We start from the raw sequence: 26,126 nt of genomic DNA on the forward strand, positions 1-26,126 counted from the left end.
ATACCTCTCCAGAACCTATGGCGGGAAGCATTGGGAGGGGGGGCAGCCGCGGTGACGATTGGCCGTCCGCACAGTCACAATTTGGAGCAGGCGGGGGGCTCACAGGGGCAGGTCCGTCGGCAGGATCTATCTATCTATTTAATTAAAGGATGATAATGCCGTGTGCTTTCAGGATGGGACGTGATAAAGTTGTAGTGGTGATGCTCACGCGTCTCGCAGCCATGCGTCGTTGTTAGTGGAGTGGTCAACACTTCGGCTGTTTTATAGGGGCCGCTGGACTGGGCTACGGCGCAAGTAGAGAGAGAGAGGGGGGGGGGTGGACGTGAACCGGGATCCAGGCCTAGTAGTATTGCCGCCGGGATTCTCCGCATCCGCTTTCAAAAAATGGGGAATTATCCCATTTAAATGCAGAAATGGATTGTTTAACAGTGGCTTTTGCGGTGGGTGTTCATGGAATGGTAAGATTCTCGCGGCAGATCGGTGTCACCGGTGTCTGATCCGTGATTTTGTTTAATGACCGTACGTCCGTCGGAGGGAAGCGTGTGTGTGGGTGTGTGTGTTTGTGTGTGCGCGCACGTCAGTGTGTATGTGCAGATGAACTCGGCGGGTGTCATTCATGCATGTCCGTGCTATGTTGTGTCCTGTTCGCGGCGGCGGATGACATGTAGCCCAAGATTGGTGGACGGGCGCCGACATGACATGCCATTTTGATCTGGATCCCAATAACAGACGAGCGGGTTTAGGTTCATCCGTTGCATATCGAGTTAACCCTTCGCTGTCGATGGCCAGGTTTGGCGTGTTAGCAGAGTGTGTATGTAACGTTGTTGCATGACGTGACGCACTGGCCATATGCACACCGGACGACTCCATTCCCCCTTCCGGGCGGCGTTGCTGTGCAGACGGGTTGCGAGTTGACTGCCGTGAGGTAACCACCTGGCCGTCCTCTGTTTACACTCGACCATTACTGGAACGTGCGATCACGGCAGCGACACCCGTTATAGTTGAAACGTCCCTTTCATGGCCACTGACCACATACAACCAGACCGGTTTAAAATTGTGTTTGATAACTTTTAACGATTTTCATTGTAATTAATAGTTGTACTAATGTGCTCACTGTTGATAATGACCGCGTGATGAAGTCGGAGGCGTTCTGTTTTGATGGCGTCTTGAATGTATAGTGTGCTGGGAAACTGAAAGTAGGCAAACGCAACACGTGTCTTGTTTACATGTTATTTTTCAGGAAGAAGCAAGGATAGAAGGATGACAGGGCCATGTGCGTTGCCTTGGAGACAGGCCCAACATTCCAGCTGCCCTTTGACCTCTGGCTGAGTCTCCCGCCCCTTCTTCCAGGCTGCTCTTCACGTCATGGCTGCGGTCTGACCATGTCAGCCAGCGGGTCCTCCTTCCAGCACCCGTCGCTCTACGGGCTCACCAAAACTCCCAACTCCCCCCACTTGTCGCCTTTGCCGCCCTCCTCCTCCTCCACCTCCTCGTACAGCTCGTTGCGTCGGCTGCAGAGACTGACCACCACCGCCGCCGCCGCCGCCACCAGCAGCAGACCCCAGCCAGCCCGGTCTGGGAGGGTCCCGGGGGGCCAGAGGCAGGGATGCGCCGAGTGGGAGTGGGAAGGAAGGGGCGGCGGCGAGAAGGAGAGCCACCGAGAGAACGCCGTCGAGGGGGACGGTTCGAGCAGGGAGAACGGCAGCGTGGGGGATGACCCTCTCGCTCACGAACAGCACAGCATGGCCGGGCGAGCGTCCCGGGAGCAGAGTGACTCTAGCGACTCTGGCCCGCCCAGCCCGGCCTTCTCCCTCAACAGCAACAGCCCCTTCGCCAACGGCCTCCTCCATTTTGAGTCGTCCCTGTTTGAGGACGACGATGTCAACCAGGACATCGACGACGGCGACGACGGTTTTGACGAAGGCCAAGGGGTCGAGGTGCGCGGGCGTTCCCCTGGTACGACGGAGGAGCAGGGACGGTCAAACGAAATGGCCGTTCCAGAGTCCAACCCCAGGGTGTCGTGTGCCGATTCCACGGGCGCCCCGGAAGCTCTGAAGCCAGCGGTGCCGCCGGCCAAGGTGGTGACCCGCTCCCAGCGCTCGGGCCAGCGCCGGAGGTACTGGGAGGAGTCGGAGAGCGAGTGGGAGAGTGACAGCGAGTTCTTTGGGTTTGAGAGTACCACCGTTGAGAATCCAATGGCAAGTGGTTGTTTCGGCCTACTATGATGATGATGATGATGATGATGAGTATGAGGAGGATGATGTTTATGTTCGTGTCATGCCACACCAAGTTGCCCATCTCACACAGGATTACAAGACGCAGAATAGATATAAGTATACAAAGAGTGTAGTACATACACAATCACAATACAATGCGATACTATGTGTGTCATGCCCATTTGTTTACTTCCAGGACACTGTGTATCCTGGAAGTTCACACATACAGACACTGTCTATGTGTTACTAATCACCATTATGGAGTATGCTTCAATCCTACGTTTTGTTCTTTATAAACATTTCAACCAGTAGTCTAGTCTGGGACTCAATAAAAGGCGTCTAGCATGTCACTACAATGTTTTAGTACATATGAAATCACTTTTCAGGAAATGGAAACCAGCTCTGTTACAAATAGTTTATAGATGCTTACTGCTCATAGTTGGCAAATATTTGGTGACCTTTCACTGTTTCGGATTATAAATTGAAAGCTTTTTTGGCTGCAAGCAAATTTAAGCCATCATATTATTGCCATTCTTGTTGCCAATAAAAATAATCCCTAGACAGTGGGCAGTGTCAGGGTAAACTAGGTAGTTGATTTGTTTTTAACATATGTTTATCCTACAATAATAAGAATAAAATACCATTATTATGACATTTGTCTAAATCATCCTATGAAGCAGAATAATGCTATGGAATTTTTTTTTTTTCTAAAGCACTTGCATGTATTTAGAATGAATAACGCTTAACTGAAATTCAATGTTTTTTAGGATTTAGAACTTTTGGAAAGTGCCCATTTCATGCTGATTACCGGTGGATTGACGATGGATTTCCTGCCCACATTTCTCACAGCCATGCAGTCCAAAGAAGAAATCAGTCCCCCCCTTAAAGTTCTTGGAGGGTGAGGTTATTTGGGCCAAGTTCAACCGAAGACCCTGGTGGCCTTCTCAGGTGGTCGTGGACCCCACCAACGGAATCTATCACAGGGTCAAAGGTAGGCCATCTCAGGTCTGACCCGTACGCCAAAATGTGTGGAGTGAAACAATCTAAAATCAATGTTCAATTTGATCCTGTGTGCTCATCGACCGAACATGATACAATCGACACATTGGTCATTTATTCAAGTTCGGCCAATGTGTAAATAGTTCAGCAGAGGATTGGTTTGGTTCGCGAGAAAACACTTGAATATTCAAAAGACCTTTTGGCTCCGTCAGTGGTTCTGTACTCAGCCAATGGGCTGAATCCTGATTGACATCCCTGCTGTCTGTCCAGCAGTAGAATTGAACTGTTTGTGTGTGTGTGTGGGTGTGGGTGTTGCAGAGCCCAGTGATCGCCCCTGTCGACTGTACTACGTGAGGACCTTTGGGAAACCAGTGGAGTATGCCTGGGTGGAAGGAAGAGCCACTCATTCATTCAACGGCGGCTTTCAATTCGAACAGCTCCCCCTATTGAGGCGGAGGGGCAGGCAAAGGGAAAACAACTACAAATATTCTGTGAGTGCTACTTATACATAACTTACACATAATACATGCACTGTAAATGCACATTTTATTACCATGCACAGAACATATGGTTTAATTCATCGTTCACTCTTTGCCATTATTATATTATTATTTATTAGTCCAATTATTTTTTTATTGAAACTGATTGATTCTTACTGACGATTAGATGTTGTTATCTTGTAAATGTTACCTGGCAAAAGAAATGTGATAACCTTTGATTCATACAACAGATATTGACATAAGTTTCATGTGCTTACAGATTGCCAAGCGATACCAGGAGGCCTGGAAGTTCAGTGTGACTGAAGCAGAGGTTTCTTTCCAGGAAATGTCCAGAAGGGCCTCCTCCCTGAGAGACGATGCCTTTCATGATGTCTCCACATCTGAAACAAAAAGTACAGTCCAACCGACTCCTGCTCCAGCTTCTGAGGCGTCTAAACCGAGTCACATGGCCGATGGATCTGACTTCTGCCCGGGCAAAACAAAGAAGCCAAGCATTTTAAGAAAGACTTCTGTTAAAAATAAAACCAGAAGTTCTACGACCTGCACCAGTAGTAACGACTCCAGATTCCCACGCGGTAACCAGGAGCCGTCAGATCGAGTGGCCGGCGAATGCCCTTACTCCGACCTTGAATCTGTCCCCAAGATTTTATGTCCCACAGCACTTGAGCGCCAGTCCAAACCAGTTCAGTCTGTGCCTTTAGTTACCCAGGCTCTTTCTTCTTCGGTTGTCAAGGAAGTAACCAAAGAGCCCGAGATTCACAGAGGCCTGTGGTTCAGCAAAGCTGGAAAAGACAGACGACCAAAAACTACAAGTCCCATACCTGATCGCACTGTCTTCGGTAAACTGCCCTGTAAGAAGAAGGTCCAATCTGTAGTCAGTAAAAGGACTCACGTCAACGGTGTCAACCACACTGCGACTGGAGTGGCAGTTTCCCAGCAATCGTTACATGACAAAAATAAGACCAGCCTGTGTGCAGAAACTGGAATGCCTTCGGACCAGTCAGGGCCTTCAAATAAGCCTGTAGAATTGATCCCTTCCAAAAGTCTGAGTGATAATTGTATTATAACCGAAAAGCTCACAAATCAATGGAAGGACAAACAAAAAAAGAAATCGGCTGCCCATTCTCAAAGGACCAAGCTTGATGGTGTGTGCACCACTAAGCCGTTGGATCACCTTACCTCTAAAAAATGTATCCCAGTCAGCAACATAAAGGACTGTCTCAAAGACCCACCAGACCATTCCGAGGCTGAACATAGACCGTCCTCTAATGAAACTACTGACGATTCAGAAAAATCTGAAAGCATTGGCAGTAAAAAGGCCCATACAATCGGCAAATTAGCTAAACAAACGCATACTGTAGAAAATAATAAGTCGAAAGTTATGGATTTATCGGAAAGTCCTTTAGTTCAGTCACCAAGCTTAGAGGAGCAAAATGTTTCAACCTCTAGTGCGATTCAATTGGTCAATCCGGCACAAAATGATTTCATTGATAACGGCACCCAGCAGCCATTAGAAAGTAGCGATTCAATTTCTAAATTTGGGTCAAAGGAGTCCTTAAAGGAAATTCCCGGTGTAGAATCCAAAAGCATATCGGTTAATAATTTGGCTAGCATGGGTGGGACTGTCAAACCTTTTCACAAAACGCGATGGTCTCAAGAGAGCAGTTTGCAATTATCAAGTAAGACTAATCAATCAAAAGGCCCGGAAGTAAAATGGATGTCCATGATCAATACAAAAAGTACAACAAGCAAAACCACTGACCAGTTAAACATCGCAGAACTTAAAAAAATGAATGCCGTTCATGGACTCAATGGCATGACATCCCAGCCTTCTCCACAGCAAGCAGAATCGTCTACCGAAGTTGTGCAAGCATCTCCTGCAGCACCAGAACCATGTTCGATGGATGTAAGCAAACCTCCAGAAGAACCACTGTCACTTCAAAATGAATCCAAAGAGAGTCCAAACGAATCACCGAACACGATCGATGAGCAGCCCGCGCACCTGCCGGCCAGCAACCGCCTGATGACCAGAGCCCTGAAAGCGTTGCAGGAAACGGAACGGCTAAAGCGGGAAAAAGCTCTGCAGGAACTCGATTGGAAGAGGAGTTCAGAGCAGTGTAAAAAAACGGATGGCAACGAAAGGAGAAGTTCAGACAATTCCTCGGCCTTAACAGGGACCAAGCAAGGCGTCTCCACAAAGCAGAGGTCCACGAAGACGAGGCCTCGGAGCGGGCCTTCCTCCAGCTGCAGCGCCCTCTCGTCCTGCGAGAGCTTTTCCGACCCAAATGACGTGCAAGTTGAGGTCAAGAGTGAGGATGAAGACGTCCCCGTGTCCCCCACTCCGCCCATGGACTTCATCCCCCTGACCGCGAAGGTAAAAACAAAGAAGGAAAACTGTTCCTCTGACACATCCTCCTCCTCCTCTTCCTCCTCTTCAACTAAAGCGTCCTTTTCCTTCCTGGATCAGATTAAAAACATAAAGGAGGTGTCCTTACAGTCAGTGACCAACAAGAGCGACGGTAAGCCGGTTTCGTTCAAACCCGACACAAACTATAAGTTCAGTACTTTTCTCATGCTGCTGAAAGATTTGCACGACACCAGGGACCGGGAAGGGGCCCCTCTGGAGCTGGACATCGGCCCTGCGAGCTCCCACGTGAAGCCGGAGCCCTCGGTGATCCCCGGGACGTCCGGACAGGATCCTCATCGAGGAGCGACCAGTGCCTGCGGAGCTGTGCTCGTCGCAGACGAAGCCAAGACCTCGCAGAAGGACGGTGTGACGAACGGGAGGAGACCCGGCCAGCCCTCCAAAGGCTCCGGCGGGAGGAAGAGAACCGTCAACTCTGCGCGGAGGAAGAAAGCTCCGGCTCCTTATAGTCCGGCGAGCTCGGGCCCTGGGTTCCCCGGGCAGGAGCTCTCGTCCGGTGGTGACTCGCGTAGCGGGGACGGGCAGGTCCAGACGGAGGGAGGGAAGGGTGGTGTTGTGGTGGAAGAGGGGTGTGGAGCAGTGAAGGAGGGGGAGAGTCGGACCACTGTGCCTTTGGAAGGGAGGGGTTTGGACGCTGCCCGGTTCTCCCCACCAAAGACTAGTTTGCAGCCCCCTAAGGATCTCCATGTGGAGGGCGCAACGCTGAACAATAACTCGTGGGGCGGCAGTGGAGGAGGCCAGGAGACTTCCAAAGGTAAGGACTTACCTGAACAATGATTTCTGGAGCTACGATTTTGTACGAGGTTTTAACCTGTCAACAAATGTCACTTTACACTGCAGCTTCAATAAGGCCAAATAATCAGCTCATTTGTCCGGCATTTATGAATGAATACATCCCATGTTCAGGATTTTAGATTGAGTGCAAGTAATACCTTGACGGCTGATATTTATTGACCTTGCTGTTGCAAGTTTAGTTTCAAATGATGGCCTGTAAAGAATTGAGATCAAATGCAACGTCCAAAAATGAGCTATTCATGAAGCAGGAACACTGCTTAGAACAATTACACACTGCTTGTCTTGTCTTGTCCTCAGTACAAAAACGGATCAGAAAACCAAGCAAAAGGCTCATCGAATGGAACGAGGATTACGATCAGATTTTCTCTACGAGGAAGAAGACCAAAAAACCGCCCCAGCCAGGGGGAAAGGTAGTCCATTGCTCAGCTGTATTGATCGAAAATAGCCATCAGTAGCTGCTTATGTAATGCCACGCCCAGCCAGCTTTCTGTGTGTACAGTGTGCCATTAAAGGAGCAATATGTAACAAGCCCCTCCCAGTGAGTAGGTGGGAGACTATCTACCAGTGCTCTGTCCAGTCTAACTGGTTCGGGCTGGCCAGAATTTCTTATATGTAGAATATATTAGTTATAGAATTTGGTTTTATTGATGACAGATACATCACAGTCGATCAGCATTGACCAGAGATATGTCCAGGATATTTCAAGGTACACGCTTGTTTAAATACTACACATTGCGATTTATAAAATGCATTAAAAGTTCTTTTTTTTTTGTTGCAGAGCCCTCCGCACATCAGTAGCCAATCGGAGCCACCAGCGCTATTGGACGACAGCGGGATTGGCGGCGCATCTCAGGCAATACTTCCTGAAGTCCAGACTCCGCCCCCTGAGGAGACTCCGCCAACACAGCTAGAAGTTCTCGTGCCTGAAGTCTCACCGTCTCAAGAGGCCCCAGTCCTTTCCATTGATACCCTAACCCCTCCCCCTGACGCTGACACTATCCAGGCGGCCGACGGCTCCATCACAGAGGAAGGTGGGTTAAAGGGATTTTGTCTAGGTTACTGTGTTCAAACTTTAAAGTATGCTGTCAAATACAGTGGGTGATTCTACTCTTAAATCGTGAAGTTCCCTTTAACAACTCAAAGAGCGCTATTGAGACTTCTCTGTGGAAAACGTATTCAGTCATGGACTCCATTCGGTCCGGTTCTGTTCGCAGGTAGTGTTTCACTGTTGAAGAGCAAGAGGAAGAGGAAACCCACTCAGAGGATTCTACAATACTGCCTCGAAGCTGAGGCTTCAATCGGCCCCAAAAAGAAGGTGTTTGTTGGGGTTGGGGTGGTGGTGGTTGGGGTTTACTCAACTCATTATTCTTTGGGCAACTTGAGTCAAACCACTGTTGTTGTTAATTAGACCCACAAACGCAACAAATTTGTGTGCTGCAAAAACATTGCAAAATATTATTGTTCTGAACTGTGCACTTACTCACTCACTCACTCACTCACTCACTCACTCACTCACTCACTCACTCACTCACTCACTCACTCACTCACTCACTCACTCACTCACACACTCACACACTCTTTAGAAATATGTTTTGTTGGAGCAGGAACAGCTGGTTCTGATTGAAGCCATGTGTTGTGTATCGATGTGTGTTTCATTGCAGGTCAAGTCTTTGAGGCATATCCCACCAAGTCCTCCGGCTCCTTCTGGTAACTCAAACATATTCAAATGTATTATCCGCAACATGTGGACTAAACCATCCTCAACATATGCACCTTCCCTTATGCTGATGTGGAATAATAGTACGCATACATAAGTGTGATCTATTGTTAAAGTCATTTCCGTCGCTCTCCAGCTAACCTGAGCCAACTTTCCTAACACAACGGTTTTGTTCCTCCCAGACTGCGGGGGGCCCTCATCAGAGTGTGACGAGCGTCCGTCAGTGATGTCCGGCGACGTCAGGAGTGACCCCTCACCGCTGACCGCCAAGGCCCCGGCGGCCAGCACCGTCGCTCCTTCTCCGACCCCTCCCGCCGTCACCGCTCCACCCCCTGTCGCCAGCCCGTCGTCTCCGGCGCCAGAGGAGGCGTCCGACTGCGCCCTCCCCACCCCCACCCAGCCGGACGGCCCCCACACACACGAGGATGAAGACGATGGTGGCAAGGACTGCCTCGGCTTCGAGGTCAGCCGTTTTGTTTGTGACGCAGTTTTGGTAACGGTGCCTCGTGTTTTACGTGGGCGTTGCTTCATCTTATATTCGCACGGCAAATAAGCCACGGTTCAGACGCTGAATCGCATGCGGCAGGCCAACTAGACTAGGTCGGAACTGCGTTAGGTGTATGTCAGCATTTCCATGTCACTGAACAACCGGACAGTTTTGTTGGCTAGTGCAATGGTAACTAACTGCAACCAATGTTCCAATGTCCTCCATACTGTATATCCTGTCCAAAATAGTCCAAATGGGGGCTCAATCGTCCGTGTTTCCCATGGCAGGGTGGTCAGGGGGAGGAGCCCTGTCCGGACGGCAGCAATCCCTCCTGTAAGGAGGACTCTCTGCTGTGTGACGAGCACCTGTTCCCCACCAGGAAGCTCATCGGAGAGCGAGGAGGCCCCGCCTCCATGAAGGAGAACATATGTCAGGTGAGTCCCTGAGGGACCTGAGGGACCTCAACCGACACCTTCTCAGCAAAACAAAGACCACCAACAAAGGACAGCGGTCCGCTTTAAGGCACGGAGACGATGCGTGTCCCATTGAAGATGTAAAGCAGTGGTTTCCAGCAGAAGCCCTGCAAAACATTGCCCTTGGTGTTGTCGCGCTCCGGTGACATTTGACATTGAGGAGTAATCACACACTAACGTCAAAGTGCCGTCGCAGCACTGACGGGAAACATGAAACTACGACGACCATGGAACACGTCCACTGTCTGCCCAGTGAGCCTGTGGTCCTGCGTCACGGTTCCTTGCTCTGTGAGATGTAGGTCGGCAGGGACTGGCTGGTTCCGCTGGTACCACCTCGGACCACGTGGGCCGTAGACCGAATGGTGCGGGGGACGATGTCCCAGGTCTTGAACCTGCGGTTGTGTTGCAGGTGTGTGAGAAGTCTGGGGAGCTGCTGCTCTGCGAGGGCCAGTGCTGCGGGGCCTTTCACCTGGCCTGCATCTCGCTGGCCCAGGCCCCCAAGGGGAAGTTCATCTGCCCAGAGTGCAAATCAGGTACGGAGTTACTGTATGCATGTAGGTGGCAGCTTTGCTGATGAGGACGGCTAGGCACAATAGCCGTGTGCTTGGCTTGAATGTGTACTTGAATGCATTAGGTTTTTATGACATAATTATGAAAAAAACAAATGATTGAATGAGTTTTGGTATGGAACTTGCCAAACTTCACTTTTGTATTCGATAATAGCGATGTAGTTGTATTGATAGAGTGATGGGTATTTCTATTCTATTCTATTATTGTACCTTATGGCTGCTGCCCCACTAGAAACTTTTGTACGACTTATACATCTATATATGACTATATGTCTTCCAGATCAGTCTTGCCTTCGATTGAGTCTGTGGTCCATACTTGGGGACTGGGAACATGCAGGGTTCTACACAGGAAGACTACTGTCTGATTATCCAAATTTTTTGAAAACATGCCAAATCTTGCGGGAATGCGTCCAATCGCATGGACACCAATGAGGTCCACGAAGGAATATTTGTCTAATAGCTGCTGAATTTATCGACTCCTGTCTAATGAACAGCGCTGTTAATATCTGCGAAAACGCCTCAAGCCCTGTTGCAAGCCAGCGTTTTCGCAGGTTAGACGGAAGGATTTGTTGCTCAGGTAGAAGTCAAGCAGCAGTTTAAGCCAAGTCACGGCTTTACGTCTGAGCGTTTTAATCCAGATATCGGAGTCATCCATGCAAAGCCCCCCCCCCACCACCACACTGCAAGACAATCATATCCCACTTCAGCCCCATTCAGCCCCCTCACACCCTTAATACCACGGGTTGGTCGCCAAGTAGGTAGGAGCCTTTAGTCAAAAAGTGAAAGGTAAAGGGGGGGCTTTACATTTCAACGCCTCCCCTTTACGCGCTCACTGGTTAGAGCGGGTACCATTAAGGCTCAGTCCTGATCGCAGCGGCCCGGGTTAGAATTATGCCCTTGGTCCTTTTCTGCATGTTCTCCCCTCTATCTCCCATACCAGTCTATTCCTGTCCATCTCGCTCAATAAAAATGCAAAAATCGTACAAAAGAAAAGTGAAAGTTATCGATGTTGTTGGAACCCAGCCGTCCCCTGCCTCGGCTCTAACGCGAGGGGGGGGTCCACCCTTCTGTCGCAGGGCTCCACACCTGCTTCGTGTGCCGGAAGCGCGGCGAGGAGACGCGACGCTGCATGATCCCCGTGTGCGGCAAGTTCTACCACGGCGAGTGCGCCGCCGGCCACGCGCCCACGGTGCCCGTCAACCGGGGCTTCCGCTGCTCGCTCCACGTCTGCCTGACCTGCTTCCTGGCCAACCCCAACAACCCGGCTGGCTCCAAAGGTACGTCTCCCCCCCCCCCCCCCCCCCCTCTGGGGGCCCTCCCGGACCCGTGACGGGAGAGCTCTGCTTATTTAGGTGAGTGCTGCATGCAGCGCTCAACTATTGTTCTTCATACGTTTTATTCTTTCTTTCTTTCTTTCTTTCTTTCTTTCTTTCTTTCTTTCTTTCTTTCTTTCTTTCTTTCTTTCTTTCTTTCTTTCTTTCTTTCTTTCTTCCTTATTATTCTTTGTATTAAAAGTAAAGTATTTTATACTTTTTAAGATATTCTACTTTTAAAATATTGTCTTTTTTTTTTTAACATGGGAGGCCCTCCTCTGGTACTTCAACTGTTTAAGACGTAACTAAATAAATGTTCAACCGTTTACCTGCGTTCAAACAATTAAACAAATCTACACACTTGTATCTTCAATAATATCCAAACGGAAATTCGTTATCATTTAAACTTTATTCAGAATAACTGTTTTCGTTTTATACCGGCTTCATTTTCAGTTGGTTTCATTGATTTACGTTGACGCTGGAGCGTGAGGACGTTCAGCCGGGTTGCCAGATTGAGCGTTTTTTCCTGCTGGATTGGGCTACTTTTGGAAGGCGTTCAGGCAGTGTTGCCAGATTGGGCTGTTTTTCCCGCTCTATTGGGCTACTTTTAATCACACACCGGCTCGCTATTCTCTTAAAGACACACACGCACACGCACACACACAGCCAGCCAGCCAGCCAGCCAGCCAGCCAGCCAGCCAGCCAGCCAGCCAGCCAGCCAGCCAGCCAGCCAGCCAGCCAGCCAGCCAGCCAGCCAGCCAGCCAGCCAGCCAGCCAGCCAGCCAGCCAGCCAGCCAGCCAGCCAGCCAGCCAGCCAGCCAGCCAGCCAGCCAGCCAGCCAGCTGTGTGTCCGCCTACTTTTATCTGTTTGTCAATTCAGTTTCAATGGGTCTCATCTGTTATCCCCAAGGTCTCTTGAAGCCTAACGTGTGTGTGTGTGTGTCTGTGTCCTCTCTGTTCTACTGTGTGTGTGTGTGTGTGTGCGTGTGCGCGCACCAGGCCGTCTGATGCGCTGCGTGCGCTGTCCGGTGGCCTACCACGCCACGGACGTGTGCCTGGCGGCGGGCTGCGTGGTCCTCTCCAACAACAGCATCGTCTGTCCCAACCACTTCAGCGCGCGCCGCGGCGTCAAGAACCACGAGCACGTCAACGTCAGCTGGTGCTTCGTCTGCACCGAGGGTACGCCCGCTACCCCCGCCGTGACGCGGTCTGGTCCGATGTTAACCCACGCATAGGGAATAGATGTTTGGTTCAAATACAAGTTTATCCCAGAATAGATTTTTTTTAGCGTATTTTGCCTTGAGTTTGTGTCTTGTAAAAATCTTTGAATCAAGTTAACATATGGATAATGTATATTGATCATATAATTAAATAATAATTTATTAATATATTATATAATATCAATGTATTCAATTAAAGTATTAAATTAATTAAGATAAAATATAAAAAAATGAATTAAAAAAATGAATAATAATGACTGATACAAATATGTCTTATTAGTTATTTTCATTAGTTATTATTTTTATTTACATTTTGAAATGGTTATAACTGAACTGCACTGGCGCCCTCCTGTGCTCCAGGGGGCAGTCTGTTATGCTGCGAGTCCTGCCCCGCCGCCTTCCACCGGGAGTGTCTGAACATCGACATGCCCAAAGGAAGCTGGTACTGCAATGACTGCCGGGCGGGAAAGAAGCCCCACTACAAGGACCTCCTGTGGGTCAAAGTGGGCCGCTACAGGTCAGAACGCCACACTGAGAGACGGGGCTCTCTGTTTAGAGAGGAGGTTGAGATGTCTTTAGATACGATTTAGCAGAGGCTTCATTAGGATAAAATTAAAAACATTTAACAGTGAAAGCTGTTAAATGTCAAATAGTGCTAACTATGCTACTATGATAAGTTTTCCCTGAACTATGGCGATAATGACTTAACCAAACAAGGAGTCTGCGAACCATAAAGCATTCAGAAATGCTTTGACAGCAACTTTGATACAAACACACTCCTACGAACTTGATACAAATACACACCCAATAAAACGATTTAATAATTGATGCACGTGGAAAGCAAAGCAGAAAGTTAAATTATTGATCTCTGCCTTTGCTGTCTGGCACTCAGCCTTAAAGGCAGAGGGTTGGATTCCCCAGTGATGGTTGTGGTAGTATTGGTCAAGACAGACGTGTGACAGGCACGCGCAGGAGTGTTGATGATGAAATCCCAAGTAAACGCTACATCAGCGTCTCTAAATGGTAAATGGACTCCATTTATATAGTGCTTTTAGAGCCAGTGGCAAAGCACTTTACGATATTGCCGAACATTCAGCCATTCATGCACAAATTCACACAGCAACGGCGTGTTAACCATACTAGGCGACAGGCAGCTCGTCGGGAGCAGCAAGTGAGTTGTCTTGCTCAGGGACACCTCGACACTCTAGCTAGGAGGAGCCGGGGATCGAACTAGCAACCTTCCGGTTACCAGCCCACTCGCTCTACCTCCTGAGCCACACACCGCCCTGCTCTAGATGGACTGGCAGGTCAACTAGGATGATAAGGGAGTCATCCTAATTCTTACATAAGAAAAATACATGAAGAGCAGAATATCGATTCAGCCATTTATATTATTCTCTTGTGTAATAATAATAATAATTTGCATAGGGATGATGGTCCGAACATTTCTCTCAGATATACACTTCCGTTCAAAAGTTTGGGGTCATCCAGACAATTTCATGTTTTCCATGATAACTCTTTAAAAAAGAAGAACATTTCTAAGCGACCCCAAGCCTTTGAACGGTAGTGTATGTTCGGACCGGCATTCATAACAAAACAACTCGCACTGACCACAGTCTTCCTCCTCCTCGTCTTCCTCCCCTGGGCGGTCGTGGGGTACAGGTGGTGGCCGGCCGAGGTGAGCCACCCCAAGAGCATCCCGGAGAACATCCAGCGCATGAAGCACGACGTGGGCGAGTTCCCCGTGCACTTCTTCGGCTCCAACGACTACCTGTGGACCTACCAGGCGCGCGTCTTCCCCTACATGGACGTGGACGCCAACAGCAAGGAGCGCATGGGCAAGGGCGTGGACGGCGTCTACAAGAAAGGTGGGGTGTGTGTGTGTGTGTGTGTGTGTGTGTGTGTGTGTGTGTGTGTGTGTGTCTAAAGTTGACATATTATACCACCAGGTGTGAGTGATTAGCCGTTACAAGCCGTTTTGATAATCGGCCTCTGATATCACAAGTAGGCGTGTCCACCTAGATGTACGACGGCTAGATGAGCAACGTATGCTTCAGTCCACCGCGTAGGCTGGTAGACTGATCTATTCTGCACGCATCTAGGCGGACACGCCCAGTTGTAATCTCAGAAGAGGCCGATTATCAAAACGGCTTGTAACGGCTAATCACACTCACACCTGGTGGTATAATGTGTCACCTTTTCATCATTTTGATCCTCCCTGTTTCACAACAGACATTGTACCATCTGTTCACAAATACGTTATCAGCTATTTATTTATACGTTTCACATTTTTTGATTGTTTTTACTAGGGATGCACCGAATATTCGGCCATCGAACACCGAACGGTTTCGGCCGAAGGAGTAAAAAGGCCGAACATAATACACCGAACATATATATATTTTTTAATTAAAAAAAGAAAAAAAGAAAAGTTGTACTCATTTATTTAAAGGTACATTGTTCTTAAATTCTTGCTATAATGTCTGCTGGAATGTTAGAAAACGTTCAGCATTAAATAAATATTTTGTATCAAATTTGTAATTGATTTTCTTTATAGAAAAGCAAGACAAAAAAGTTTATAAAGGACATTTAATTGTTTGATTTATGCAATGGTGAAAAATTAAAGCAAAATGAATGAAAAACATTAAAAGCCACATTCGGTATTCGGTTTCGCGTTTCGGCCAAGAATTTTCATTTCGGTGCATCCCTAGTTTTTACTGTAAACATATATTTGCATCAACATTAGCTGTATACCTGGTGTCTCCTGAACGCCGGCTCTAACGTCCCTCTGGTGTTGCCGTCGCTCTCCTCTCTCCAGCGCTGGAGGAGGCGGCCGTTCGGTTTCGAGAGCTGCAGGCTGAGCTGGAGCTCCGGCAGCTCCAGGAAGACCGCAGGAACAACAGGAAACCGCCGCCGTTCAAACTCATCAAGGTCAGCAAGGACCGCCTGGCCTCGCTGGGGGGAGGGGGGGAGGGTAGGGTGATAGTCTCAAGGCCTCAATCAAGAGATTTAGGAGCGGGGACTCACTTTTGGCCCTGCTTAAGTATTCACCTTGTCCTGTGTGTTAATACAGAGTTTACCCAGAATTGGAGTCATCCAAGCACACTATAGTCCACTGTGGTCAATGTAAGTTGGAGTCATAGTAGCACTTCAGTCAATGGGAGTTGGAGTCATGGTAGCACTTCAGTCAATGTGAGTTGCAGTCATGGTAACGCTGAAGTCAATGTGAGTTACAGTGTTGGTGAATGAGATGCCAAAACGAACTCTGCCTTCCCTCCCCCTATGGCATCAGGTGAACCGGCCAATAGGAAAGGTGCAAATAATCGTGGCGGACCTGTCGGAGATCCCGAGGTGCAACTGTAAGGCGTCGGACGAGAGCCCGTGCGGGACGGACTCGGAGTGTATCAACCGCATGCTGCTATACGAGTGCCACCCCCAGGTAAGCACTCCGCTCACACAGACTGTGGGAGAGTCACCTGGTTTCAATCAGTTCAGACGGACACTTTGAGGACACTTAATCACCATTACAGTCTCATGGGCTTAACAAGCCAAATATTTATGACACCCCCCTGACCCCAGCCCCCAAGAGGGCAAGAAGAAACTCCCTTGATCAGCGAGGAAGAAACCTTGAGGAGGAACGCAGATTGGGGGATCCCTCCTTCCAGGGGTGCTCATAGAAGAGCTTGAGACAGTCAGCTGATGCTTGCATCACAGTTTTTTTACGACAATGTACAGCAAGAAGGTCCTTGGTTTGGGACCCATCCCCTGGGGTTGGTAAGTTTGTGTGTTCTCCCGGTAATCACTTGGGTATCCTCCGGAGAGCTCTGGTTTCCTCCCACGCCGAAAGAACATCCATGCTAGGCTAATACTGCTGCCGTTGCCCTTGACCTAGGCACTAGGCAGTAGACCAGGAGTTTGTCCCCGGGTGCCCTACTGTGGCTGCCCAGTGCTCTCAGTGCTCCCAGTGATGGGTTAAATGCAGGGATCTCATGTTGTAGTAAAGGACTTCTACTGCGATGACAACTAAAGAATCGTCTTGATATGTGGCCTTGTCTTGTTGCAGGTGTGCCCTGCAGGGGAACGCTGTCTGAACCAGGCCTTCCTGAAGCGCCAGTACAGCAAGGTGGAGATCTTCAGGACGCTGTCCCGCGGCTGGGGCCTCCGCTGCGGCCACATCATCAAGAAGGTAGGGGTCCCTTTCTGCTAGCTCTGCTCCCGCTCCTGATGCTAACGCGACTCATGCCAACACTACTGATGCTAACACTTCTGATGCTAACACTGCTAATGCTAACACTACTTAAGACAACACTTCCAATGCTGACACTGCTAATGCTAACGCGACTCATGCCAACACTGATAACGTAAACAGTACTGCTGCTTACACTGCTAATGCTAACACTACTTAGGAAAACACTGCTAATGCTAACACTGCTTATGACAACATTGCTAATGCTAACACTACTAATGCTAGCACTTCTTAGGACAACCCTTTCAATGCTAACACTGCTAATGCTTGCACTACAACATCATTAATTAATGCTAATGAAACTGTAAACACTATAAATTATACAATTTATATAAATAACTGCATAATAAATTATATGAAAATATAAATGATGGTATATTATACCCAGTGTGTGTGTGTGTGTGTGTGTGTGTGTGTGTATATATATATATATATATATATATATATATATATATATATATATATATATATATATATATATATATATATATATATATATATATATATATATGCATACACACACACATACACTGGGTATAATATACCATCATTTATATTATATATATATTCATTCATTCATTCATTCATTCATTCATACATACATACTGGGTGAAATGGTAATACAACTGGGAGAGATCATCACCCTCCCAGGGCAGCACACATGTCCATGAATCCCCTCTGCATTCACAAATGACCAAAGCACATGTCTATAACAGACTTGGAACGCTTGCTGTCTTCCCAGGGCGACTTTGTGAGCGAGTATGTCGGGGAGGTGATCGACGAGGAGGAATGCAGATCCAGGATCAGACATGCCCAGGAGAACGACATCTGCAACTTCTACATGCTGACTCTGGACAAGGTGACACTCAGCCTCACACCCACAGATAACAAACAGTGAAAAAGTGGGCTCAGTGCTCGGCACCTTTCACAGCCCCTCCCTCAAGTGTACATTAATGCTGACATACAGCTACCATGTTGTTTGTTTTCTAACGTTCATCCATGCATAACAGCTGCATTATTACGATTTAACTCACCCTCATAGACTACTTGCTATGAGAGTGAGGTCGTGGTGTTAGTTACAAGCTGAGAAAGACTGGATGAGCTCCCCTTTGCAGACAAGGTCCTGGGACTCAAATTGGGCTTCTCTGTTTCAATAAAAGTTAAAGAAGAAAACACAGGATTATACTTATTACTAGTGCTGTCAGTTAAACGCGTCATTAACGGCGTTAACACAAACCAATTTTAACATCGTTACAAAAAATTATCACACGATTAACGCAATTTTTTTTTTTTTTCTTTGGCTCAAAACAAAGTAGCATGCTATGTTCAAGGCAGTATGTTTGTATGTTCATCGTTAAATTGCAGAATAGGCTTTTTTTTTGTATCGTGCTGTTTTGATCAGTATATGCCAATGTTGTTATCAATAATAAACATTTGCACAAGGCAAGCCGATGCACTTCTCCATGTTGATAAGAGCATGAAAATGAGAAAAATTAATGGGACAAAGAAATCAAGGGATATTTAGCATAGAATTTTTTTTGCCATTAATCGCGATTACTCACGATTAATCGCAATTACTCACGATTAATCGTGAGTTATCTATGACATCAATGCCATTAATCGCGATTAAATATTTTAATCACTTGACGGGACTCCTTATTTCGCATACATCTTATGATTTAGATGAGGTTTCAGTGCTGGATATTCTATGTATTGGTCAACCTCATAATGTTATTTCATTATTTACTGGGAAACAAAAATCACAGGAAGTCGATGAGATTTCCAAATTCCTTACTATTAGCTTTTCAAAGAGAAAAATGAAGAGTCTCTATCTGACCTCTTCCTCCTCCACAACCTCGGTGCTCTCCTCTGGGTTGCGGGTTCCAGGACCGGGTCATCGACGCCGGGCCCAAGGGCAACGAGGCGCGCTTCATGAACCACAGCTGCCAGCCCAACTGTGAGACCCAGAAGTGGACGGTGGGCGGGGACACGCGCGTGGGGCTGTTCGCCCTCGTGGACATCCCCGCCGGTAAGAGGGCCAATCGTTCCCCTTGTTTGTTTGAACATGGGTAACCATGGTGATGGTTGGTGATGGGCTGTTAGTGAGGCACAAACAAGTCGGTTATTATTGTTATACTTACTTTTTTTTTTTTTTCTATTTATATATTATTTGTTTAATATATTTTTATTAACAATATGCCAAAATGGACATGAAGAAATGTAACTTTTTCTTTATTTTTTTGTTTCCAACATTTGACAATCGTATATAAAACATTACTCGTATTTCGCAGTATTTTGACCCAAAAATGGGTAATGTTCAAATAATGCGCAAAAATGGGAAAAATACTTTCCCTTTAAGTCCAGATCTTCACCAGAATGTCTATTGAAGTGTATGTTCAAAGAAGAATTACAGAAGGAGCAGTTCAGTACAATATGTCAAAATAAGCAAGCATCAGTGATTGTACTTCTAATAGGAAAAAATAATTATCATTTAAAGAGAACATATAAAATGTTGATGATAAAAATATAACTAGCATTTGTAACGTCTGAATTTAACGTCTGAACGTTAAACAAAGTCTTTCCTTTAACGTCAGAACTATGTGAATGTTCGGAGACAGAAAAACATCACCACCTGCTGTTTTTTGTATTTGCGTTCCAGGCATCGAGCTGACCTTCAACTACAACCTTGAGTGTTTGGGCAACGGGAAGACGGTGTGTAAATGTGGAGCCGCCAACTGCAGTGGCTTCCTGGGGGTCCGACCCAAGGTAAGGGGCGCGAGAGAGAGAGAGAGACGGGGCTTATCCTGCTCCTACAGCCAGCTTTGTCAGCCAATTATTTGTATTTGCATATAAGCACAAACCCAGAGGTACAACTGATGACTAGAACACAAACAAACGACTTGATTTGAATGATTTCTACTTCCTAAACCTGGAATTGCACCGATGGGAGAACCAACTGTAAAGTATTATGCTGCGTTCATGTCCAGATGGATAGTGGGAATTTTGAGTCTAAGAAAGTCAGAATCGAATGCAATGGATAAAAAAAGATCCCCCTGCCCAGAACAACCCCCGGACGGACGACAAGGGCCGCAGGATGAAGAAGAACCAGGCCAAGAGGAAGAGCCAAGCCGTGTTGACCAAGGAGCGCGAGGACGAGTGCTTCAGCTGTGGGGACGGGGGCCAGATGGTGTCCTGCAAGAGAGCGGGCTGCCCTAAGGTGTACCACGCCGACTGCCTCAACCTTACCAAGAGGCCCGCAGGTTAGAGACCAGACTCCTTTATGATAGCATTGCTATCACTACTGTGAGGAGATTTATCCCCAAGTAGTCCTCTTTGAAACCTGACAGCGCAACCTTTCAGGAAGTAAACCTAAACATAAATAAATATTACATTTACATTCAGGACATTTGGCAGACGCTTCCTATCCAAAGCGACCTACAAAGTACATTTGTCATAAGAAGGTGAAAAAAATGTATCGCCGTCGTTACAGTCAGGATGTTAATGTTCAACACCTTTCCAATCGTTTTCTAATGTGTCCTGTGTGTCTGTGTGTGTTTCTGGGTGTGTGTGTGTGTGTCTGTGTGCGCGTGTCTGCGTTCCTCCGCGCCCGCGTACGTATCCCAGGCCGCTGGGAGTGCCCGTGGCACCAGTGCGACATCTGCACCAAGGAGGCGGCGTCGTTCTGCGAGATGTGCCCCAGCTCCTACTGCGCCCAGCACCGCGACGGCCTGCTCTTCATCTCCAAGCTGGACGGCAAGCTGTGCTGCAGCGAGCACGACCCGTGCGGGCCCGACCCGCTGGAGCCCGGGGAGATCCGGGAGTACACACCCGACGCTGGTGGGGGCCCGGCGTCGGACGTCGCCCCTCCGCTCGCGGTGCCCGAGATGACCCGCGCCGGCCCCGGGGCCTCCCAGCCCTCGCCCCGCCTCTCCGCGCCGGGGCCCGCCGCCGCCGCCGCCGCCCGTGCCGCTATGGGCCCCTCGCCGCCGGCCCCGCCCCCTGCGGTGCGGCCCTGCAGCCCGCCTGCGCTGCTCTCCGTCCCGCAGTACTCGCCCATCTCCTCGTACGAGGAGGAGAGGGACGTGGCGGAGGAGGAGCTCTTGGAGGAGGAGGAGGGGGAGGTGGAGGGGGGAGGAGGGGGAGGAGATGGAGGAGGAGGAGATGGACAGAACAGGAATGTCCAAGCGGAGCCTGGAGGAGAGTTTGAGTATCTCGACATCAGTGAGGAGGAGGAGGAGGAGGAGGAGGAGGAGGAGGAAGAAGAGGAAGAAGAGGAGGAAGAAGAAGAAGAAGAAGAGGAGGAAGAGGAAGAAGAAGAAGAGTGATATTGCAAAGCAATGTCTTTCTAGGTACTGCGCTGGATCTAAATGCGGACCTATCACAGCCCACGCGGGAATCGCCTGTGTCGGAGCATTTTCGTGGGAGGGGGGGCAACAGACATGAATCACTAAGAGCAGAACACTAGTCGGTGGACACTTCTTGCGTCGCGTGTGACACAGTCTGCCTAACGAGATAGTGGATCTGTTGAGACCTTTGTGCTTGGGGAGGGGTGGGTTGGGGTGGGAAGGGACTATGACCTGGACTTGTTGGTGACTTTGCACACACTGACGTCGTTTGCACCTTGATATGGAGGAAGAGAGGACGGTTAAGAAAAATGTGTATCTAATATTTCAAACCTGGACTCATGAAAATCGTTATCATAGCTCCATTTAGTTTTATCGTGTGTGTGTGTGTGTGTGTGTGTGTGTGTGTGTGTGTGTGTGTGTGTGTGTGTGTGTGTGTGTGTGTGTGTGTGTGTGTGTGTGTGTGTGTGTGTGTGTGTGTGTGTGTGTGTGTGTGTGTGTGTCAAAGAAGCTGTCTTGTCACTTTCTGGATTGTCCTGGTGTTTGCTGTCAATGACTTTGGTGTCATTCATTCAGAGGGCAAGGCCACTTGTGCAATTGGTTTGTGTCTTTTCAACGTGGCTCAAAATGACTTCTCCATTGCCATGCAGACCCAGCATGGTCCATGCTATGTAGCCGCTACGTAGCTGCTGTTCATTTGGAGTCCTTGTTAGCGGATGGGAGCGTGGGGCCTGCAGAGTGCAGTGCTAGTTGGTTAGCAATGCTAAATCCAGCAGCTGTTGCGTGGACGTTTGGCTTTGTGTGTGTGTGTGTGTGTGTGTGTGTGTGTGTGTGTGTGTGTGCGTGTGCGCGTGTGTGTGTGTGTGTGTGTGTGCGTGTGTGAGTGAAAGTATTGTTATGCTCCTTTCTAGACTTTAGCGCTGATGACCCCTAAACCTGCTGCTATGCACAATAGCTATCTCCCCACTGGCAGATCAATGGACCATGTCTGACCAACACGCTATGCTCAGCCACCATAGCGTTTACTTCTCCTCCATTTTATCTCCCACCTGCCCCAACCTGTAACCCAAACGACACCATGGCAACCTACAGCTTAGCTACAGACACAGGTGTTGTTCCTCCGGCTGTGTGAATATTTACCTTGAGTGTCATCGTAGTGACGTTACCCTGACATTTTTAAATGGACATTCAACCGTGTGCTTGTGCGATTTCAAACGGCCGCCAAATGAATTGGTATTCTGTTGATTTATTTAAGTGTAAAAGAGCATTTAAATTTGTAGTGGCTCCTCCCTTGTACACATTAGGAAGATAATGCTGATGTTCCATCCCCATCGTTTTCTTGTGCCCCCCGTTGGTTTTCCTGGACAGCAATCCATCCCTGTTTTAATCTTTCTACAATGAGGAAAATATGACACCCTTTCCACCACTTCCACCTGGCACTGCTGACGTTAGCCGTTAGCTTTAGCCTACCGCTCCCATTGTTCCATGCACACCCCAGTCAGTGTCCATCAGAGACACTAAACATTTAAAACAGTATATCTTGTATAATATAGACGTATTATCTCTAATTTGCCTTAATTCTAATCAAACAATATAGTATTGTTTATAATGAGATTCTTATTATTGAGGCCGCATATTCAAGAAATATGTAGAGCACTTAATGGTGGCGACTTAAGTTGTATATCTATTGGATTGACCATTGAAAAATGCAATTGTTGCAGTGGATCACATTTGGTTTTGTTTGTTTGTTGACAAGAGGCATGCTGTTGTATTTGATGAGAGTCTGAATACATTCTTGATATTTATTTCCCCAGCAAGTGTCTAATGGGCTTATTTCTATAGGACTGCTCACAGGAGAGAACGGGAGACATAATATAAGTAATAATTTTTGTCTCTGTAACCAGTCCAGTTGTCTGTTTGGGTCAGGGACATTTCACTGCTGTGACTCTGGGCTGTCGTGCTAAATGGTCAATGTGTTTGGTCTCCATGAAGCATAGATATGTCTTTCACGTCGTTTTGGTTTATTTGTTATCTTTTATTTTCCCTTGACTGGTCAGTGTTGTGACTGAGTGAGCCAGCTTGTATTAATCCAATTATTGTACTTTGTTTTATGAAGATGAAATGGAGAACCCAGTGTCTGGGCTCTTTGACCGAAAAGTGCTCCACTCACCGTTTTAGTAAAGTGTAACGGAAGGAAATTACTAAATCATGGAATTCCCTCCTGGTGTCTGGTGGATCACAAATCCATCATGAATGAATAAGGAATCAAGAGATAAACACAGTAGAGGTACATTTCTTTATTTCGACAGTTTGACCTACTTCTCAATTAAAAAATACCCCATGATAAGTCATGGTTTCTCAATCACAAGAAACAGTAATCGTTTGAGTCAGTTGGTACCATTAGTTTTGTTGAACACCTTGAAGAGTTTAGTGAACATTTTTTGCACGAAAAGATGCATATGAAAATAATGCGCATTATGTTTGCTTGGATTAGACACAAATCAGTAAATCCATCTCTACATGGCTCTGAGTAAATCTTTATAGAGTGGTACAAATTGATGATGGAGGTATGATGATGTAAATCATGGCAATGTTGCCATGGTAGCGATGGTCTACGTATCCTAGAGCGACAGTTCTGCACCATGGTGGTTCTCATAGCTGAATCATTGGGAGCAATAATGGGTACATCGTGTTATTGTGCATAATTTCTTAGTACAGTTAGACTATGAAACAGCATCATTAGAACAATCCTCCCTGATCATAAAAAAAACTGGAAAACCTCGACGACAGCTCCGGTTGTTTTGCCCCTTTCCTCACAAGATGCTGCAAACGGCTGCCATTGACTACACAACCTAAGGTCGGCATGGTGTCCCGCTTAGCCTCTTGGTATTAATGATCATGTTCCCTGTAGCAGTGGGCTCTTTTATACCGAACCATAAAAGGCGGAGCACTGCAGTCTCGCTAACGGCCCTGAAGGGTCTAAAGGTCTCTGGTTACAGCGTGTTCTCTTTTTCGGTCTCTCCTCTTTCTTTGTGAAGTGGCTGGTCCTCTAAAGGGTCTGCGAATTTTTTTACCAGTTCTGATTTCTTTCGAGGCAACAAGAAAGAAATGGCTGGTGACGAAACTACATTGTCTGATAATTACTTCTTTTTTTTTTATTACTCAAGTCGATTAGTGATGATGGGTGTGGATACTAAACCTGACGTACTCCTGCATCCGGTGTTTAAAATACTACGATAACGATGTCGGCCTGTGCTCACACATGGAGAGGAAGTCCACTCAGTTCCCCGTGCTGCGAAAGAGCCAGGTGCATAATCCTAGCACCGTGTAGACCGCAAGCCATTTCATCAGAAATCTGACGTCACTGTTTCCCCATCTCAAACAGCTTTTTTAAACTGAAGTTTATTTTTGATAATTGACATTCCAAGAGTATCACAGCTCAACGTATGCATCATTTGTAACATTTTTTCCTTTTGTTTGGCAATTTTAGTTTTATGATTTGGACTTTGGAATTTGGCAAATATCCTTAAATGCATAACAAATCCATTGAAACTTACTTTCCAGTTTTTCCCAGATACTGTTGCCTGGCCCACAATATGCACTACAATCCAAAAGAAAATAAGAATTGTGGGGCTAAAATAAATACAATGAATGAAATAACACAACAGCTAACTAAACACAACAGGTTGTGACAAATCCTTCCATGTGTCATAAAACTCATTTATGGAGTATGCTCTTAATATTCCAGAACAGTAAACAAAAGCATCGGGGGCTGAACAAAAAAAAAAATGGCATCAAAATATTGACTAATTGACACTTTATCATAGAAAGGAGTGTACAATAATGCAGCAACTCCTACAAAGGCAAAAGCAACAGTTGTAGGTTGTTCGTAATGCTTGGGACCAAAGCAGTGTAAGTAAAGTGTAGCAGTCATTTGGCATTGCAGTTACTTAACTGTGACAACACTCATGGGTTTCCTGTGTTGGTAAAACCTGTGTGTCAGATGATGATATCTGGAGGGGAGACCCATTGACACTGTAAACTTAAGTCTCTCTCACACAAATGTATTTCTTCCAGCAAGTTCAAAGTGTTACTGCAGCATTCATACATTATTTTTAAAACACGCCAGTGAACTTTTATTTATTAATGTCTCAACACTTTAACACAAAGATCTGCCAAACGTTGTTTTTTCCTTTGTGTTTTTTACATAGCTTAAAATAATGGCTTCACAATTGTTGGTCAAGATTTGAATGAGTCCACCATGGCGTGTACATGATAAAATTAGGCGCATTTCGTTTCCAGGGATGTAAACACTCACAAAAAAAACAAACAAAGCCTAACATCATAAACAGGAGGAAAACCACCCCTCCACCACACTTGTTTTAGATGAGTTCAGAGGTTTCTGGAAAAAAACTAAAAAACACCCACAAGTCTTCAAATGAAAGTGAGAACAATGTGAAACCAGGCCCTGGGATCGGTGCGCCATCTCAAGTCTCGTCCCCCAAGAAGCCTCTTTCGCTCGAGTCAAACCACCAATGAGATTCCAGCGATGAGCCAAAGAACGTCCTTCCTTCCTTCCTTCGTCCCTCCCCCTTTTCCCCTCTCCTTGGTGGTGATTCCAGGCTCTTGGCTCAGACTTGAAACTCCTCCTGAGGGGCATTCCCACTGTGACCCCTCATCCCTTACAGTCAGTTGTTATGGCAACAAGAGTAGAAATAGGAGTCCTTCTTTTGGCTCAGGTCCACACCAGCCTCGTCTGTCGAGAGAGCAGAGGACAGAGTTTAACGCAACACCGTTAGGAATCCTCTTCCTGTGTTCCGGAGGAC

General features: G+C 47.2%; 2 protein-coding genes across 4 annotated transcripts in view; one reads left to right on the top strand and one right to left on the bottom strand.

Annotated features, from left to right (window-relative positions):
- Window positions 1-24,846, top strand: nsd1b (nuclear receptor binding SET domain protein 1b). Of its 2 annotated transcripts, none has more exons than XM_030360893.1 (24): window positions 1-925; window positions 1,241-2,198; window positions 3,066-3,207; window positions 3,534-3,706; window positions 3,975-6,894; window positions 7,233-7,345; window positions 7,714-7,966; window positions 8,150-8,250; window positions 8,597-8,642; window positions 8,835-9,115; window positions 9,427-9,573; window positions 10,022-10,145; window positions 11,258-11,458; window positions 12,494-12,673; window positions 13,075-13,231; window positions 14,377-14,582; window positions 15,530-15,642; window positions 16,004-16,150; window positions 16,775-16,897; window positions 17,700-17,816; window positions 18,845-18,986; window positions 19,617-19,723; window positions 20,019-20,217; window positions 20,582-24,846. In XM_030360893.1, exons 2-24 carry the CDS (start codon window positions 1,272-1,274, stop codon window positions 21,280-21,282), a joined length of 7,620 nt encoding a protein of 2,539 aa, XP_030216753.1. In that variant the 5' UTR covers window positions 1-925; window positions 1,241-1,271; the 3' UTR covers window positions 21,283-24,846. The 2 variants fall into 2 exon arrangements, with proteins under 2 accessions (XP_030216753.1, XP_030216754.1); XM_030360894.1 differs by having other exon boundaries at window positions 1-458.
- The window catches only part of rab24 (RAB24, member RAS oncogene family), a 5,729-nt gene continuing 4,287 nt past the window's right edge, over window positions 24,685-26,126 (bottom strand). For both annotated transcript variants that reach the window (XM_030360896.1, XM_030360895.1), the window contains one exon: window positions 24,685-26,056. In XM_030360896.1, coding sequence (XP_030216756.1) covers window positions 25,989-26,056 — 68 coding nt within the window. In that variant the 3' untranslated portion in view covers window positions 24,685-25,988. The remainder of the gene's footprint in view (window positions 26,057-26,126) is intronic.

The sequence above is a fragment of the Gadus morhua genome, chromosome 7 (assembly GCF_902167405.1).
Source record: "Gadus morhua chromosome 7, gadMor3.0, whole genome shotgun sequence".
Classification (NCBI taxonomy): domain Eukaryota; kingdom Metazoa; phylum Chordata; class Actinopteri; order Gadiformes; family Gadidae; genus Gadus; species Gadus morhua.

Bases quoted from the DNA above. Each gene is read 5' to 3' on its own strand.
- nsd1b (XM_030360893.1), top strand. From the start codon at position 1,272: ATGTGCGTTGCCTTGGAGACAGGCCCAACATTCCAGCTGCCCTTTGAC. The intron at 7,967-8,149 runs GTGGGTTAAAGG...TTCTGTTCGCAG, and splicing joins CGGCTCCATCACAGAGGAAG to GTAGTGTTTCACTGTTGAAG. The intron at 12,674-13,074 runs GTACGCCCGCTA...CCTGTGCTCCAG, and splicing joins GTGCTTCGTCTGCACCGAGG to GGGGCAGTCTGTTATGCTGC.